The 17,933-nt window shown below is 33.4% G+C and overlaps 1 protein-coding gene across 1 annotated transcript; it reads right to left on the bottom strand.

The window, feature by feature from the left end:
* Window positions 1-945: 945 nt before the first annotated feature.
* LOC133203573 (dnaJ homolog subfamily C member 2-like) lies at window positions 946-11,065 on the bottom strand. Its single transcript, XM_061339344.1, has 18 exons — window positions 10,931-11,065; window positions 10,412-10,599; window positions 10,039-10,114; window positions 9,748-9,846; window positions 8,737-8,881; window positions 8,304-8,384; window positions 7,636-7,701; window positions 7,424-7,515; window positions 6,931-7,052; window positions 6,637-6,705; window positions 5,912-5,992; window positions 5,610-5,698; window positions 5,182-5,251; window positions 4,795-4,964; window positions 2,703-2,800; window positions 2,417-2,533; window positions 1,917-2,095; window positions 946-1,412 (listed from the first exon to the last, which is right to left on the bottom strand). The coding sequence occupies exons 1-18, from the start codon at window positions 10,986-10,988 to the stop codon at window positions 1,350-1,352; spliced, it is 1,863 nt and encodes a 620-aa protein (XP_061195328.1). The 5' UTR covers window positions 10,989-11,065; the 3' UTR covers window positions 946-1,349.
* Between the last annotated feature and the right edge of the window lie 6,868 nt (window positions 11,066-17,933).

The raw sequence follows: 17,933 nt of genomic DNA, 5'->3' as shown, positions 1-17,933 counted from the left end.
TAAAAAGAATTGTGTATCTTAGTATAGTCTACTACGACGGTACTTGCGTACTTAGTTTTATTCAAATAGAACAAAAACTGTAGGAGAAGTAGCGTTTTAAAAAATTGTTTACAGACATACATGTACGGATGGACAGACAGCTTGACAGACGGACGGACGACGGACACCTTACTAATGCATAAGCTTTTCTGGTCTGTGACCAGTAGAGCTAAAAATACGGCAGTAATATTCTGTTTTTGATTAGTCAGAATTAACACAATGATTTTTTTTTAATAAGTAAGAAAAAAAAAAGAATATCATGAAACATTCCCGAGATCTCAAGAGCCATAACTAATTTTAAATTCATTCTGCAATGTCATCATCATTGGAACTATAAATTGATATACCGGTACAATTTTTGTTTATGAAAATGTTTCTTATAGTAATTTATTAATTTAGAATAATCTGACACAAGATTACCATGACAACTGGGAAGGATACACATTGGAGGCAGTTATTTTAATATCATTCACGCCTGATTAGAGAAATGCCGTAGGCCTACTGGAATCTGGTTAGTCTCTATTAAGAAAATTAATTCAATGGCGTTCGTGAATACACTAGATGATCAACATTCAGGATTTTAAAATTGTACTGTATTTGAAATAAATCTGTAAATGAAACTGCTTTCAGATATAAATATTTTAATTTTTTCCGACTTATAAAATACAGATTTTGCAACCGATTACCATTGCTCCGTCCAAGTAAACAAATAACCAGTTACTGATTGCAATCCATATTTTTTTTTTGTACCCAAGGGTTCATCATATCACAGATTAGTCGCAATCATAATACAGACAGGACTACTGACTCCGACATATAACTGGTAATCTATGTATCACCTTCTGAGTTGGTGTTCTCTGAGGTGTAAATCATAAGTCAACTGTATCTTCTTACAAAATGAAAACATTTTAACTTGGAAAATGTTTAATACGCAACTGTAAATGATGTTATAAACAATTTGTATCACAGATTGCCAATATGATCCATCAGGTATCAACAATTACAACAATGTTAGAAATTTTCATGTACACAAATGAAAAATCCATTATGTCTTAATGTACTCTTGACAAATTTCAGGGTTTCAAAAGGCATAGCGAGTAACAAATGTACATCATAGGAACCCTCTGGCATTGTGCGCTTCTGGGACCAAACAATGGAAGTAGACGCACGAGTGAGAATGTAATTCTTCACAGTGACTAATGAGCAATAACCCAGAATAGGTTTCTAATAATCTGTAGTTGTTCACTGATACTTAATACTGAATCCTAAGATCCAGATTCATGAATGCCAGGACGAATTTCATCTTCTGTTTATTTTTTCTTCGCAGTTGCATCTTGAGCTGCTTTCTTTGCTTTCACCATTTCCACAAGTTCCTATTCAAAGATATTAATTACATAATTCCCTTTAATTTTAATACATACATGTAAATATTAGACTCTTTATCCATACTTTTTCTGTGTTTTCTGCTTAAAGTTTTGTGGAAATTGTCAATTTCACTTAATTGTCTTACTATATAGAAAGTGATAATACACTGCACTAATAACTTTTAAGATCATAAAAGTAAATTTGATGTCCATCCAAAAACCAGATTCTGTAAACCAACTATTATTTGTGTATTCTTTTATTCACGATTCGTTGGTTTGAAATCAATCCACAACGATTATTTTTTGCAACTGAGAAATTATTCTATCCAAATACAAAGCAAAATAAATGGTTCACGGCGATAAAAGTAGGTCGCGAAACTAGCGAATATTTCTCGCACGTGAATAAAAGTTGGTTTACAGTATACTGAAGCTGAATTTTAAAAACAGTTTCCCCTGCAATATTTTAACTGTATTAAATATACAGTATCTGTAAGTCAATTTCCCTTTATTTACCTTGTAGCGTTTCATGCAGTCCTTTTTGCTGCGACTTGAGATACACTCACTGATCCTGTCCCATCTGTCTGGGGTACTGGCGGGGAACGTCTTCAGGGCCTGCTCCAGGTGTTTCTGTTCCTCCGGTGACCAGGGGGCGGGGTTTGTTCCTGCCTCTCTCACCTGCTGTTCCCCTATACCTGTACATTAGATGACATTCAATTAATACATCAGTATTGCAAATTCTATTCAGTTCTTTAATATAAAAAATATCCTCAACTACTACTGAAATTAAAGAAGTTTATATTAAGTCATACAGATTGCTTTTCTTGCAGCCTTTAAACATGGAACCTATATCAGATATAGTGTAGTGTTTACAAAATGCAAAGGGTATTGAAGGATTCTTTTTGTCTTTATCTAAACCATATGAAGTGAAAACTTTGTTGGAATACATAATTTTACATAAAATTAGTAAATAAGAAATTGAATACACAAGCATGCGAAATTCTTAGAACACTTACTCTCGAATCTCTCACTAACCACGCCCTCTTTGGGTTTGGCTTGTACATTTGCAGTCTTCACATTTTTCTCAAAGTTCTCGAAGGCCTTCTTATCAGCATTTTGTTTTAGGAAAGTGTCTGAAATCATATAAATTAGAGCTGTACATCTTTAGATATAGAATAAAGCAAAATTTCCTGTAAAGATATTCTTAAGAGATGTAATTAATAATTTTCATCTGTAAAATATATAATTTAAGTATGATTTCAGTGTATATCTAACTTTCCAATACTGATAATTTTCTGTTACCATTTTTCTGCAGTTCCTTGGCTTTGTGAAGAACATCTTTTGCATTTTTGTTACTGTCTGGGACATGCTGTTTGATAAAACTGGAAATCACTTCCCATCTGTAAATAAAACCAAAAAAAAAACTATAGAGTGAGCTTTCAAAAATGATACTTTGGAATCGTATTAATTGGAGGGGGGAGGGGTCAATGTGAGTGGGCAAGAAAAATGTTACTGGTTCATGTGGGTAACATGTATATACAAAAGATTCAAAGTATCAATATTTTTACAAAGTTTGCTAGTGATGATGTAAATTTATAAATATTAGAGTGTTCTGTCTCCATTATGTCCAATCAGAATATTTACCATTGGTTACATACCTTATCAACAGAAAATTTGATTGGGTGGGGGGGGGGGGGGGGGGGGGGGTCTGTGAAAGTATTTAAACTTATTCATATTTACTTTGACAATTTAATAATGTCTTTATAAACAAAGAAGTGCATTTCTTAATTCAATGTGAGGTTTTTTAACAAACTTGATAAGTGAAGCATGGGATGACAGTCACCACAGTATCATGCATTTCTAAAGCTATTACCATTTCAGTACCACCAGAACTGGACATCAGACTCAGGGTTCAAATGCTGTAACCATGAGCCATGAATTTTACAATTTATGTTAAAGTTTAAATACTCATTATAATTGTGCAATGTTTACCTCATAGATGTACATGAGAAAAGAAGATTTTTCCATGTTTCATGCATTTTCAATATACGAACAATTTTGTCCCACTCTGGGATCTGAATCAGGGGCTAACAATTTTTATCAGAGCAAGTGTTTATCATTATCATGTAAAAAATTTGCCTGTTAATGCCAACGTAATATTTTCAATACATGACCATAACTACCATAATGCCTGAAACCATGTACCAAGGGGACTTGGTTTCCACAGTTTTGGTAAAAAAGGATGAATTGTAAATTAAGCAAACCATTTGCCTGGTAGATGTCAATTAGTAAAAAAAGAAAGGTTTTGAATATTCCTTAAAAACCATCTCCTTTATTCATATCCATTCCCATAAGGCCCAGGGGAGTCAGAGACCATGAAAATTTATAGTTTATTATAATTTTAAATATGATTTAATATATAATACATGCTTATTTTTACTTATCAATTGATGATATAATAATGCCCAAATTAGTTGATAATGGTACAGCTGTTCTGGATTGGAAACTAAAAATGTTTAACAGTTTACATTTGAGGGACAATGAAAACAGCACGACACACCTGAAAGTCTCATGTGACTTTGTTGTTAAATGATTTTTCTTGAATTAAAATCATCAATTGAAATTTATTTTCAAAAATTCAATAAACTGCATTAAAAACCTTTTCTTTACTTTTTTCAAATCAATACTAGGTTCAGCAACTGAAAGATTTCATCAGTTTTTACTTCAATAATAAATGTTTTATTTCAAATAACATTTTGATTCTAAATGAAACCACAAAAATAATAGATAGAATGTTATATTCCCATTTTCAATGTCAGTTTTTGCATATCTCTGCTCAAATATACATAATATTAGTTTTATTTTGTCATAGATTAGCATATTTTATATATTTATGCCTCATCTCAAAGTCCAAAAAGCTGTAAGTAAAAAGATATTGAAACTTGAACTTCAACATCAAATCCCCCAAATTTTGGAAAATTCGGTTCGAACTTTGCAATTCTTAGGCGATGATGTGTAGAAAAGAGTAAGAAGTATCTCAGTAACAAGGATGTCTATGTACACTACTTGTATGAAAAAGGTCCACGTGTAAGGGCATGAGTTGGCCCCAAGACCATATTAAACTGAGAACAGACTTAAGCCAAAATTTCAAATTAATTTAACTTTTGAAATAATTTTGATAATGAAACAAAATTTTCATCATATCTTTCAATTCGAACGTTATACAATCCTTTAAGTTTTTAAGCACATATATGTTAAATAAAACTCAAGATATTCACAATCTAAATTTTGACTAAAGTCTGTTCTAAGTTGTCTCAAAGCTTGATGATTTAGGTCTTTTAGGAAGCTCTTTCATTTTTAGGCTAAGGGAGAATATATCAATATTAAGTAGTACCTCTCTTTTGTCCCTGCAGGGAACAGATTGACTCCTTTAATCATGCACTGAATTTCTGACTCCAGCCACGTTTTTTTAGAACCCTGTGAGTTATCTCCCCCTGACTGTTTCTGTACGGCCTCCAGGTGTTTTTGTTTCTCTTCCTCAATCTGTTTGTTCAGCTCTTCAACCTACACACATGTATTATAAATAACATTTAGAACAACAATTTCACTGGTGGACTTTATTATGTATCTTTTATGTTTATTTACTTCCATAACATTATCAAATGTCTACAAACTGCTCTTCTAAGCAGATACTAAGCTCTTTGGATCACAGTGTGATCAAATTAAAAACTAAGCTTTTGTCTGTGACTGTATTTGTTGAACTCAGTTAAATTTTACTGACTGCTGAGGAAAATGCCTCCTTTGCTTTTTGTCCTCCATCTGCTGCCATGGCTTCATTAAGTGACTGTAACCTGAAAGATGAGAGAAAACAATGTAGATCTACTGCAAACCTGGTTAATGATCTCCATTTATATACATCTGATACAGCCGAATTTTGGAATCTTGAACACTGATGAATCGAGTACCATTGATATGTTGAAGTTATATGGAACTCCCAACCAACTAGTCTTTTAGTATTTTACCCTCAATATCTCAAATTCAGATATATTGAGCAGACGTTTTTTCTCGGTCCCATTGAGTTTGAGATAAACAGGTTTGACTTTATATGAAAAAAGTCTCGTCAAGAACTCAGTTTTTCTTGGACTTTTTAAATCTCTATTTCCTACATTGTATAATTCACATCCCTATCTGACGTGACTATTTTATTACTTTAGGAGTGAGAGTTGGTCTGCCAGTCTTTCTACATCTGCCATGTTGGTCACTCTCTCATCTTCTTTTTCAGTGAAATAATTCATATCCTGTTAAAAAAAAAATCAAGAGCTCTTTCACCAAGATACTTGCATTTTATTCTAGAATATTTAAAATTACAACATGACCTTAATTTTCTGGAATCCACTTCTCAAATAAATCAATAACCAGCGAGTGAAAAAAAAACCCCAGACTATTATCAATTTTTTTTACATGCTGATCACTGTAAATATATATACGTAGATTTCATTATGGATACAAACCTTTGCTACTGTTCTCAATGTTTTGCGCTCCTTTTTAATTAACTTTTTCTGTGCTTCTTTTTCTTTTTTGGCAATTGCAGCCTATTGAAAGAAAATGAAACAACTATTAAGCAATTAAGGCTTAATATATGTCTAAAGTAGGTGTCTAATAAAAATCAGGTATTCTTCCTAACATATATACAACTGGCAGATAAAATAAAATCTCTCCAAGATATATCTGTTTCGTTATAATGACAGACTACCATGTACATGTATTCTGAAGAAATGTATTTTTTTCTTTCCCAAACATTCAGCATATAGCCCAAGAAAATGAAAATAATTAATACAGAGAAGAATTATCTCCCCTTTTAAGAGAATGTAAAACATTATTTTCTTTCTTTTACAAATATGCTACATACTTTATACAGAAAATTACACTCTAATATATTTTTTTGTATATTTTATTTGTAAGCAATGAAAAGACTCTTCTTGACATGTTTTATTAAATACATGTATTTATATTATGCATTAATTAGCAAATTTTGAGCTACTAAAGGTCTTTTTTCTGCAACAAAAGGAATTTCAAAATTTTCTTTGAGCACCAAAAAATTCACATAGAGCAATTATAAGCCTATATTGGTCTTTTAATGATGAATCATATGTCAAAAAAATATTTTAAACACACACTTTTGGCGTGGCATATCACCAAAAACTGATGGCAGCCCGGTATTTCTTGCATCACTCACCTGAGCTTTTGCTTCTTCTTCCTCTTTCTCTTTTTTCTTTCTTTCCTCTTCTAATGCTTCTTGTTTTATCTGAAATTAAAATCTCATAGAGTTGGAGTGAAACAAAAAATTATGCTTATTTGAGACAAAACACTATTCAAAATAAAAAACAATCTATTTTATTTAAGTTAAATGTCCTTTTTATAGATGCTCACCCAAATCTTTTAACCCTCCCCCTCCCAGTCACTCAATGTCTAATGCCCCCTTTCTGTTACTGCCTCACAACCCCCTCTTCCCTCCCTCTAAGCCCCTCACCCTCTCCTCCTCCAGGGCCTTCTGCCTAGCAGCTTCCTTTTTGGCACGTTTCTGAGCTTCCTTTTTCTCTTTCTCCTCTTCCCGATACCGTATCACACGGGGATCACAGGCATACGCATTATCTGTAAACATACGTATCTCATACAACAAAGAGATGAAAAATATATATACCAGGTATATTAAAATTAAGTAACTAAATTGCAGAAAAGTTCTTAAAAACAATGTGACTTATGTACGTGTATTTCTTCACCTTTTGAGTTGAATAGTAAGAAACACTTAATCAACGTAATTTCAAGTTATAAACAGGTATTAAGATTTCAAAACAGGTATGACATTCAAATAGACATAGGATTTCTAAAGCTTGCTTTGCATGACATCTCATATTTACTGACCCAGTAACTCTCTTATGCATGTTGCACTAATTCTCTGATACTAATGACCCACTGTTTGATACACGTACTACTGACCCCCAAAAAAGTCCGATACAACTGACCCACTAATTGTCTGATCCGAGCCATTTCCTCCTTTTTTAACCTCTGTCTGGCTGCTTTGTTTTGTTTCTCTATCCACCTTCTCTCTTCACGACTACAAACAACAAAGTGTTACCCACAGTGTAGTTAATGCTGTAAATTTATTTCATTTTGATGAATTTTTCCTCAATTAATACACATTTTTAATTCATAGAATTAATATCACTATACTTACTTCTCTCCCTTTTCTTTCTCCTCCTCATCTAAATATGAATACTCTCTCCAGGAATCAAAATCATACCTGTTAAAGAACAGTAACAAAATAAAATATCAAAAAATTTAAAAGTTCATGTAAAATGGAGAAAGAAACAATCACTCTGGGATCGTCCAGACCTTTGAACAAGCCTGTACAATAGCATTTTACATGTTCATTTCCACAAGAAATTTTCACAAAGTAGAGATTTTCGTGATGTAAAGGAGAAGATAAAAATTTTGTCTGATTAAATCCCATATTGATTGCATTATTTTCAAAAGTATACAAGGAAAATACTTTTTGGTCACACCAAACTAAATGAAACCTGGTTTATCTTTCAACACTAAATATACAACAAACAGGATTTCAAAAAAGGGCAATTTCACAAATTACACATTTCTTCCACAAACAACACAGTTGACCTTCAATGACTTTGTGTTTAGAGCAGAGCCTAATTCATTAATTTTGTGGCAGTGAAATCAAGGATAAGCACCTGAGTTATCTTTGCTAAGGAATGGTGCGGAAAAAATAGACAGTTTTATGTGCACATCTGTCCTTCTTGTGAATAGCCTCCCTTAACAGAAAGAACAGAATTTATTGACATCTTTTTAAGAAGTGGAACTAAATACTATAAATATAGTGTTCCTTACCAGAATGAATAGAATTTATTGACATCTTCTATAGAAGTGGAGTCTGTCCCAAGACCTGGAACTATCCTTCGGTTGCTCCATCTTAAATGAAATAAGAACAATCAAGAGAAATTGTGGTCACATATATATATACCATTTATATATATATATACCATGTATATATATATATATATATATATATATATATATATATATATATATATATATATATATATATATATATATATATATCAAATCTTATATATTTATAAATTTATAAACTGTGATTTAAAATTAACAAGCCCATTTTTGCGCTTTATTACAATGACATAAACTCAACCCCTGTATATGTTTGGGTCAATGATAAAATAATTTAACCCTCAAAAATAGTCAATAATTGTTTAAGATACAATTTCACATCTTGCATAAAAGTGATAGCTCATTTAAAACATACCTTGAATTCCTTTCAAAAACCGGGCCAAACACTTTAAAGAAATTTTTCTTTGATTCATCATCAACAGACGGCACATCATCATCAAACTGTGGATCCACACTGTCATACGACCGCCGCTTTGTTTTGTTTCCCAAAATTTCATATGCTTTAAAAATAAAACTACAGGTATATCATAAAGTACACTTAAAGGAAATATCTAAATTTTACAGGCCTATAGAGTAAAAAAAAACCAAACTGGGAACATCTATCCACACTCAAAAACAAGAGATGTTTGTGAAATGCTTATGCACCCCCCCCCCCCCCCCAAATAATTGGAATTTTACTAAGTCCAAGGGGCATAAATCTGTCAAAAATTGCTTGATTGTACCCAAAACAGAATTTGACCTAGATATTTTTATGATAAATCTGTATACCAAATATCACTTCAGTATGTGCAACCTCTGGGAAGAAAATGATTGGTGTTGGTGGACAGACAGACAGACCGACCGACAGCAGCAAAGCAATATGACTTCCCTTCTTAGGAGGAAGGCATAAAAAAATTATCTAGTCTCATTTTTTTAAAATATCCTGCAAATGTTTTTAAAGAACATGAAATGCAGTATCCCAGTTAACCTGAAAATCTAAATTTATTGCAACATTTTATTTTTTAATACAAAATTTATAATTTGAAAATTTCTGTGGTTCTTTTTTTTTTATAGATTTAAAAACTATGTAATTTCTTCTTGCATTCTGATCTTGAAACCTAAGAAACATTTGCCTTGTGAATAGTTGCATTTATTAATACTCATAAAATACTTCTATTTTTAAATGAAGGAAAGAAGAGATAAAAAAATCTTAATAGGTCAGACTGACTAATTGCATCATTAAGTACATTGCAGGCTATGATCTGTGATAAAAGAAGGTAGCTATGAGTTCCTTAACCCTTGTAAATTACTTACAGTTAGAAGAAGAATCAAAGGAATTTTCTAAAATTCAGACAAGTTACTTTTTCTTCCCAAATGATTTTAATACCTCTTGTAATACATGTGAAATAATCATCCTCTCCATCTCCGACCTTTAACCCCCTGGCTTTCCTTTTGTCTGGATGGTGTTTTAATACCATACTTTTATCTGAAGTGCAGATGTAAAATTTAAGTAAATATTCCTATAATTTCCTAAAACTTAAATATACATGTATTTTCTGCTACCATATTTTGGTTATTACGATATTTCAAATTATAATATCAAGTTGCACAAAAAATAAGGGTACATTTTCTGATGGATTAGTATCTTGAGAAAGCTTCAGAAACACAATTTGCTTACAAGCTTTTTTGATCTGGTTTTCTGTGGCCTTATATCTGATTTTACTCAACCCTAGAACTGCATAATGATCTTGTTGCTATAAAAAAAAGAAGAAATAAAGTAAATTTTCATACTGATCATGTGTTGATTCTGGTAATTAAATTTTTTTTTGGATAAATTCCTTTTCTTTTGTCTTACGTTAAATTTTTGTAAATCTAAAGTGAAACAGCAATACTGAAGTTGATTCTGGCAAATTTTTGAAAATCCATGGATGGAAATGAGTGGTCATTTCACTCAAATCCAATTACTTTTATTATATAGGGCATATGTAATGATCATAAGAGCTAGATCATTTTGATCAGCTTTTGCTGAACGTATCTATATATATCCCAACCTTCCATTCTTTGGGGTCCAGTCCTTGTAATAGGGCTGAATTATCCTCCTCCTCTATCTCTTCATGGTCACTCTCCTCGCTGCTGGAGCTCTGCAGCGAATGGTAGGACAGGGAATGCTTGTGTCGTCTACGTAAACACAGCGCTTCAAACCAACGTCCAGCTGGTTCAAACGAGGCTTTTACTGGTGCTGTTTGAAGAAAGCAGGTTTTGTTATGATATGTATTTATAATGACTGGATTTATTTTTTCACAGTAACCAAGGTTCTTAGGGCAGTCTAAACTTCAATGGTTTAAACCAGTCTGTGACAATGAATGCATGATAAAGATATTGATCTAATTCATTGAAAACAAAAAGAAAATATTGAATGTTATTTACATTTATTATTATTAGATCAAATGACATAAATTGTGCTCGCACTATTACTCAGACTTAGTAACAATCCACATTCAGTTCGAAATTCCTCGAATTTATATCACCACTTTAAAATGTTTCGATGGGATTCAAACATTAAAAATTACCTGACAACGGTGCTACAACTGATGTAACAGCATCATCTGAAGCAGGTAAAAGAAACATAGTCCTACTAAATATTGTAATCACATGTGCCGACAAAAATACGCAGAGAAAAACATGTGAGCCACCGAAAACAACTTTACCGGAAGATGTCTGCTCATCGGGATCGGAATTTGCTTAAAGGCGCGGATCTTAAAAGTATGGGTTATGTCAGGACCGTCCTGTTCATTTTCCGATATTAATGAAGTTGACAAATATGCAGGGATTCATTTTTCCAGACACTCGTTATTTTTGTAGGAAACTAATTCTTTCATACTTGAACGAAAATACCCAGAAACTCACGAGTGGATCTGGAGAGGATGTCAGGGAGTCTGGATCCATAATTAATAAATCTAACGTTATGTAGTTTACTAACTTGTCTGATAAGACATAATTTTAGTGCAATGCGGTGTTAAATGTATGAGAAAACATATATTCAAAAAAAGTCTTCGGAACTCAATGAAAAATTAGTAAAATTGAGGTCTAAATCAAACTGAACAAGATGTGTTTGTGAAACACTCAATGCCCCCGTATGGCAACTTATAGCAAAGGTTAAACTTTCTAAAATGCAAATAAAATATGTTGGTACCAAAGATAAGGTCTTGTCTCTAGTAATAATTTATACCTGTGAAGTATGAACCCCCTAGCAGGAGCCATTGAATAGATATATGGAAAAGGTTAAAGTTTTTTTCAAAAGTATGTCGAACATCAAGGTCAAGGTCAAAATTAATGGTGCCCAAGGAAAGGCCTTCTCCCAAGAAATAAACAGGTGAAATATGAAGCCGAAGCACCAATCGTTCAAAATTATGACCAAGGTTAAAGTTTTTCAAAAGTAGATCAAACTCCAAGGTAAATGTCAATGGATTACAATTGTTGGTATCCAAAGGAAGGCCTTGTCACAAGGTATAGACATGTTAAATATGAAAGCCCTAGCACCAACTGTTCAAAAGTTCTGTCCAAGGTCAAAGTTTTCCAAAAGTAGGTCATACTCCAAGATCAAGGTAAAAGTTTTTGCTATCCAAAAGAAGGTCTTGTCACAAGGATTACGTATGTGAAGTATGAAAGCCTTAGCACCAATTGTTCAAAAGTTATGGCCAAGGTTAAAGTTTTTCAAAAGTAGGTCAAACTTAAAGGTCAAAGGGTCAAAGTTGATGGTATCGAAAGAAAGGTCTTGTCACAAGAATTACATATTTGAAGTATTCACCATGAAAGCCCTAGAACTAACTGTTCAAAAGTTATGACCAAGGTTATTGTTTTTCAAAAGTAGGCCAAACTCCTAGGTCAAGGTCAAAAGGTCAATGTTGTTGGTATCCGAAGGAATATCTTGTCACAAGGATTACACATGTGATGTATGAAAGCCCCAGCACCAATTGTTTAAAAGTTATGGCCAAAGTTAAAGTTGGGTTAAATTTTGCAAAATTTGGTCAAACTCCAAGGTGAAGGTCAAAGTTTAAGTTGAACGCAGCTTTGTTAAGTTGAAGTATAAGGGATGAATACCCCCAGTCTTTGATGTATCTACTGCTATCTTAAAAGAAATAAAGAAGACATGGTGCGATATACTTGTCTACTAAACCCTCCGCCGCGCAGGGATACTAATCAAACTAAAAATAGTTTAAATGCAAAACTGAAAGGTTCTTCAATGGATACTTCTAACTACTAGCGGGGTGGGGTATGATGGGGTACTTATGTCGGAGGACTCTTCAAAAATCAAAATTGTGTTGAAACGTAATTAAGCATCCACCTATCTTAAACCAGAACCAAATAATAGTATTTCTATGTGCCTACACTCTTCATTCAACACACCTCAGTCGGTAGAGCGCTCGCACCGTGATCGAAAGGTCTTGATTTCGAATCTCGGCCACGACTGACCTAAGTCGATAAAAAATAGGTAGCAACTGTTCTTTCGCCAAGCGCTCGACACTTTGAAGTGAAAGTTGCGGGTCCTTCGGATGAGACCTTAAAAACCGAGGCCTCGTGTCACGTTAGGCGTTGGCACGATAAAGAACCCTCACTGCTCAAATGCCCTGAGTGCCGAGTAAAGGTCTAAATTTGAAGCCTTTCATCGGTATATGTTGACGTCTCTAAATGAGTGAAAAATTCTCGAATGGGACATTAAACAACATACAATCAATCAATCAACAATCATTCAACACACACCCGGAACTCCAAAGTGCTTCAGTGTGTGTCATCGCTTGAAGTTCATTGAACTGTTGCACTTTTTCAATGAAAATAGTTAGATGTTTTGAGTTGCTGAATGACGTTCACACATACCTACGTCATTAGTGTTAGCAGCAGTAGCAATGGTCTTAAAGTGAATAGTTCTTAGCTTGACTTAAATAGTCATTTCTTACATTTAGTTGCCCAAGCAGTAGCTTGTTTCCCTGGCCTTCCCATAATCGAAGCTTCGATTGCGCAGCATTATAGGAAGGCCAGGAAAACAGGCTACCCGAGAAAGGACAAATTGGCATTGTTATTTAAGTACTTGTGTTGACAAAAACAAGTGAATAACTTTTGAATCCTCGCTTATTTTTTGATGATCATTTTACTCAAAATTGAAAGAAGTAATATGAACGTTGACTAGAATTATTGCTTACTACGATATCATGCCTGGTAATTTCAGCAATCAAACAAGACAGAATGATGATTTCACAATTAGACAACAGTATGTAAAATAATGATTCTAATTGCCATCATGTTTTTTTATTAACATATTTATTATATTTTTTCAAATAGGAACATTCAACCAATTAGAGTGGAGTTCATAAGTTTTAAAAATAAGTAATGATTTATTGCATTTCAGTCACTGTGAACTTGGGAGTAAGTGGTATATCTCTGACGTCACTGTGGTCAGCTTCTGTACCACTTTTCAAAACAAATAATATTAACTGTCTTAGGTTACAGTCAACAAATTAAATATACATACAATATATCTGTGTCCATTAATCAGTTAATTTTTTTTATCTGTATATGATACGGACCAATTCAAAATAAACATAAGGTTTTTTTTATTTAGTTAGATAACACTGCTTATCAATAATCCAGTAAAAATTTAATTTATTGACGTAAATTATCATGGCTAAGCAATCACACATTTTGTTTTTGTTGCTGCTTTGGATATTTTTAGCTAAGGTACGTATAATTACTGTTGTTTCTAGCAATCCTTTCCTTACAACAAGATATTAGAAACCCCTCCAGTTTCCATTAATAACACTGAAAGTAATATACAACAGTTTCCATCATTCTTGGAACCACTCAAATAAAGAATTTTTTTTATTGAAATAAGGTATTCTGTTGTTAAAAGAATTCTTCGATCTCAGTGATTCTTTGTATTTATTAGCCCTGCAGATCCATATCAGCCCTGCTGAATCCGTATGAGCCCTGAAAGCTGATACGGCTATTAGAGAAATACCGACATCTTACGAACGAACGTAACTCGCCCTAACTTCCCGTATCTCGGTAGTTTTCCCGGGACCAGTTATTGCACCTAGTTTAAAATTAATAAATCAGAAAAATTAAGTATATGTGTATAATAGAAAGGACAGTATTTTAATGACTTTGTAAATGATAATTTCTCCTGTCTAATTTTCTGTAATCACTAACAATGTAATTAAAAGCGGACAAATAGTAGGAAATACGCCAAAATACCTATGATGGGTTAGGAAACACATTTGTCATGCGTCAGTGGTTATGCGTATATACTAGTGTGAGCTGTGTTCATTTGGGGAAAGTTACGTTTTATAGCATGGATGAAATTTAAACTCACACCCTGTATAAATCCATGCAAAGGCAACAAGTTACCAGGTGATGCGATTATATAGTGTCTTGTATTTAAAAGTGTACATTTATGTGCGAGAGAGAGAGAGAGAGAGAGAGAGAGAGAGAGAGAGAGAGAGCACAATGGACAATAATTGTTCTAATGAATTATACAATGTAGCATTGTTTTCTAACTTTTCAGAAATCAACCATTAAAAATCAGAAAATAGTTGGCACTTCTCCGGAAAACGTAATATGTTTAAAGTGGTCGTGCGTAGATGTTTGTATACTTGGGGAGGGAGAGGGGGTCGAAGCTCAACTAATCGAATTGAATGTCCATTTTCATTACATTTAACTAAATACATGGAATACTACGATCCATATACTACAAATCCTTATAAAAGTGGAATGGGGCAATACATGCATATGCAATATTTTTTTTCTATATCGTACAGTGTATCTAGTAAAAGAAAAAGTAATTTCATAAAGAAAGAAGGGTAGGGTTTTCTTTATGTGAAATATCACTTCAAAGAAATAAACGAGCATTCATATGATAGACAGTATCTTCTTGGATGATGTATTATGTTGCAATCTTCACTTAATTTATCTTTCGGCTGCCTTTCATGATATATGTTATATCTGTATAGATATGTGGATTATAAAAGCTGCAAATTATGTATTTGGGTAGGGTCACAGACGTAGCATCGTTTTTTTAAAGGGGGGGGGGGCAGCTAGAGAAAAAAATTCACCTTGCCTGAAAAAACCTGACAAGCAAAAAAAAAAAAAAAAAAAAGAAAAAAACCTTCTTTCTGTACCAATTTTTTTTTTCATATATTACTACATTAGCCTTATTTGACTGTACTGCAACAAAAGGGGGGGGGGAGGGGGCAACAAGCCTTTCAATGAACATTTCCAACAGTAAAAAGTAATGTGTGGAGAAGGCGGGGCAGGCCTCTCTGATGCTACATGTCTGCGGGTGGTGTATATTTATTAAATTTTCTTTGTACTCAAGCTATGTACCATTATGTCATTGTTTGTTAAGCATGCATTATTCGTCAGAACATAGAATTACAAGATACACTGTATACGTAAAGGGTACGAAAGCCTATTAGGATAAAACTACGGTAAAAAATATTTAAAAGGCGTTATAACGCCTTTTCACGCGGAAAAAGGCGTAATAACGCAAATAAAGGCGTAATTACGCCTTTGAAAAAGGCGTTATAACGCGAAAAAAGGCGTTATTACGCCTTTTAAAAAGGCGTTATTACGCCTTTCCAAAAGGCGTTATTATGCCTTTCAAAAAGGCGTTATTACGCTTTTTAAAAAGGCGTTATTACGCCTTTCCAAAAGGCGTTATAACGCCTTTTAAAAAGGCGTTATTACGCCTTTCTAAAAGGCGTTATTACGCCTTTCTAAAAGGCATTAATACGCCATTCAAAAAGGCGTTATTATGCCTTTTGAAGGGCCATTGTTATCATGTCTTTGACAGGTCCATGCTTATGAAGTGGGGGGGGGGGGGCTCCCATAAAATTGACAAGCAATCAAAAAAAAAAAAAAAAAAAAAAAAAAAAAAGAAGCATACCCCCCCCAAAAAAAAATAAACTGCCTAAACTTGAGGGGAAACTTTTTCTAACTTTTCGGTAAACCTCTTTTTAAATGCAATGACTTGCCTGAGTTTAACCATACTGCAACAAAATGTTAAGGGACCAAGCAATCAATAAATGATTTTTTATATTTAAACTATAGCAAGACTATTCTCCCAAAAAGTGGGGTGGGGGAGCCCCCCCCCCCCATATTCTTACTACTGGCCTGTTTGAAAAGAAGTTATATCCAAAAATGGAAAGGCATTATTTTAAAATAGTAAATATATGAAAGATTGAACCAAAGCCATCTTTATTTATGCAATATTTAGATTATAGTTATAATATTATAAATCATATTATAAATTATAGTATTTTCTATATTCCTGCACATCTCGCAGACAGTTGTTTGCATTTTGCATGCATATTAAGAGAAGTCAACACTCTACTTTTGAAAATCCAGGATATAGGCAAAACCAGCTTTGGGCTTTGCTAGCCACGTATTAAAAATTCATGTCAAATTTGAAATATTTTTCTCTCCTCTTGGAAAAAAAACAGGCAAACTATTTGCATAGGTATGATGAGCAATTAGCCTTCAACCAAATTTCTGAAATCCATGCACCTTGGTAGAGGCGTCTGGCATCAGAGAAGGACTAAGTTGGTTTAACACTGAAAATATTTTACACATTAAAAAATCTTTTTTCCTGGAAATCTAATTATAATCAGCCCCCAAGATGGGCTAAGTAAGTCATGTATTGAAAAAAACGAGGCGTAATAACGCCTTTTGGAAAGGCGTAATGACGCCTTTTACAAAGGCGTAATAACGCCTTTTTAAAAGGCGTAATAACGCCTTTTGGAAAGGCGTAATAACGCCTTTTGGAAAGGCGTAATAACGCCTTTTACAAAGGCGTAATAACGCCTTTTAAATTTTTTTTACCGTAGTTTGATCCTAATAGGCTTTCGTAGAAGGGTAACTTTGACCCCGCACTCAGAGTAATTTCGACCGAAGCTCTAATGTACAGAAAAAAAAAACTATAGTCGAAATTATAACTCGCGTCACCTCTAAGAAAAAAAAAATCCTTGATTTATTCAAGTATACTGACATAAAAGGTACTGTAGTTCTCTAAAGTGAATAGATTGAAGACATCAAGTGCATGACGCTGATTCACTGAGTTGTCAAGGCATGCTTCAAAGGTACCTGCACACACAGGCAAATAAACAGAACAGACGAGTTTTCACTGATTCTACTGATATTTTTTCATTTTTTAAAACAGTCATAAATTCTTTCTGGTAAAAGTAATATTGCTGCAGATTTATTTATTATTCATTAGTCGAATTAGAAACATACAATTTTCGTTTTTAAAAGTGGGAGGGGTTGGGAGAGCCAGAGAAAAAAAAATCGACTTACAAGAAAAAATCTGACAAGCAAAACAAAAAAAAAAACAAAAAAAAAAAACAAAAACAAAAACAAAAACAAACAAACAAACAAACAAACAAAACTAAAACAAAAAAAGGGGGTGAGCTTTAAACTCGAAAATCCTTTTTTCATGGGAATGGGGGGGGGGGGATCCAACTTTTTTCGGAACAAAATTTTCTTCATACATTATCATATAAAAATTTGGTCGGTAGATAGGTT

Source organism: Saccostrea echinata, unplaced genomic scaffold (genome assembly GCF_033153115.1).
Source record: "Saccostrea echinata isolate AGI-Se365-2 ecotype Australia unplaced genomic scaffold, CSIRO_AGI_Sech_v1 ptg000051l, whole genome shotgun sequence".
In the NCBI taxonomy this organism is placed as follows: domain Eukaryota; kingdom Metazoa; phylum Mollusca; class Bivalvia; order Ostreida; family Ostreidae; genus Saccostrea; species Saccostrea echinata.
Note: the sequence above shows the minus strand (reverse complement) of the source record. Positions and strands in the feature narration are given on the sequence as shown.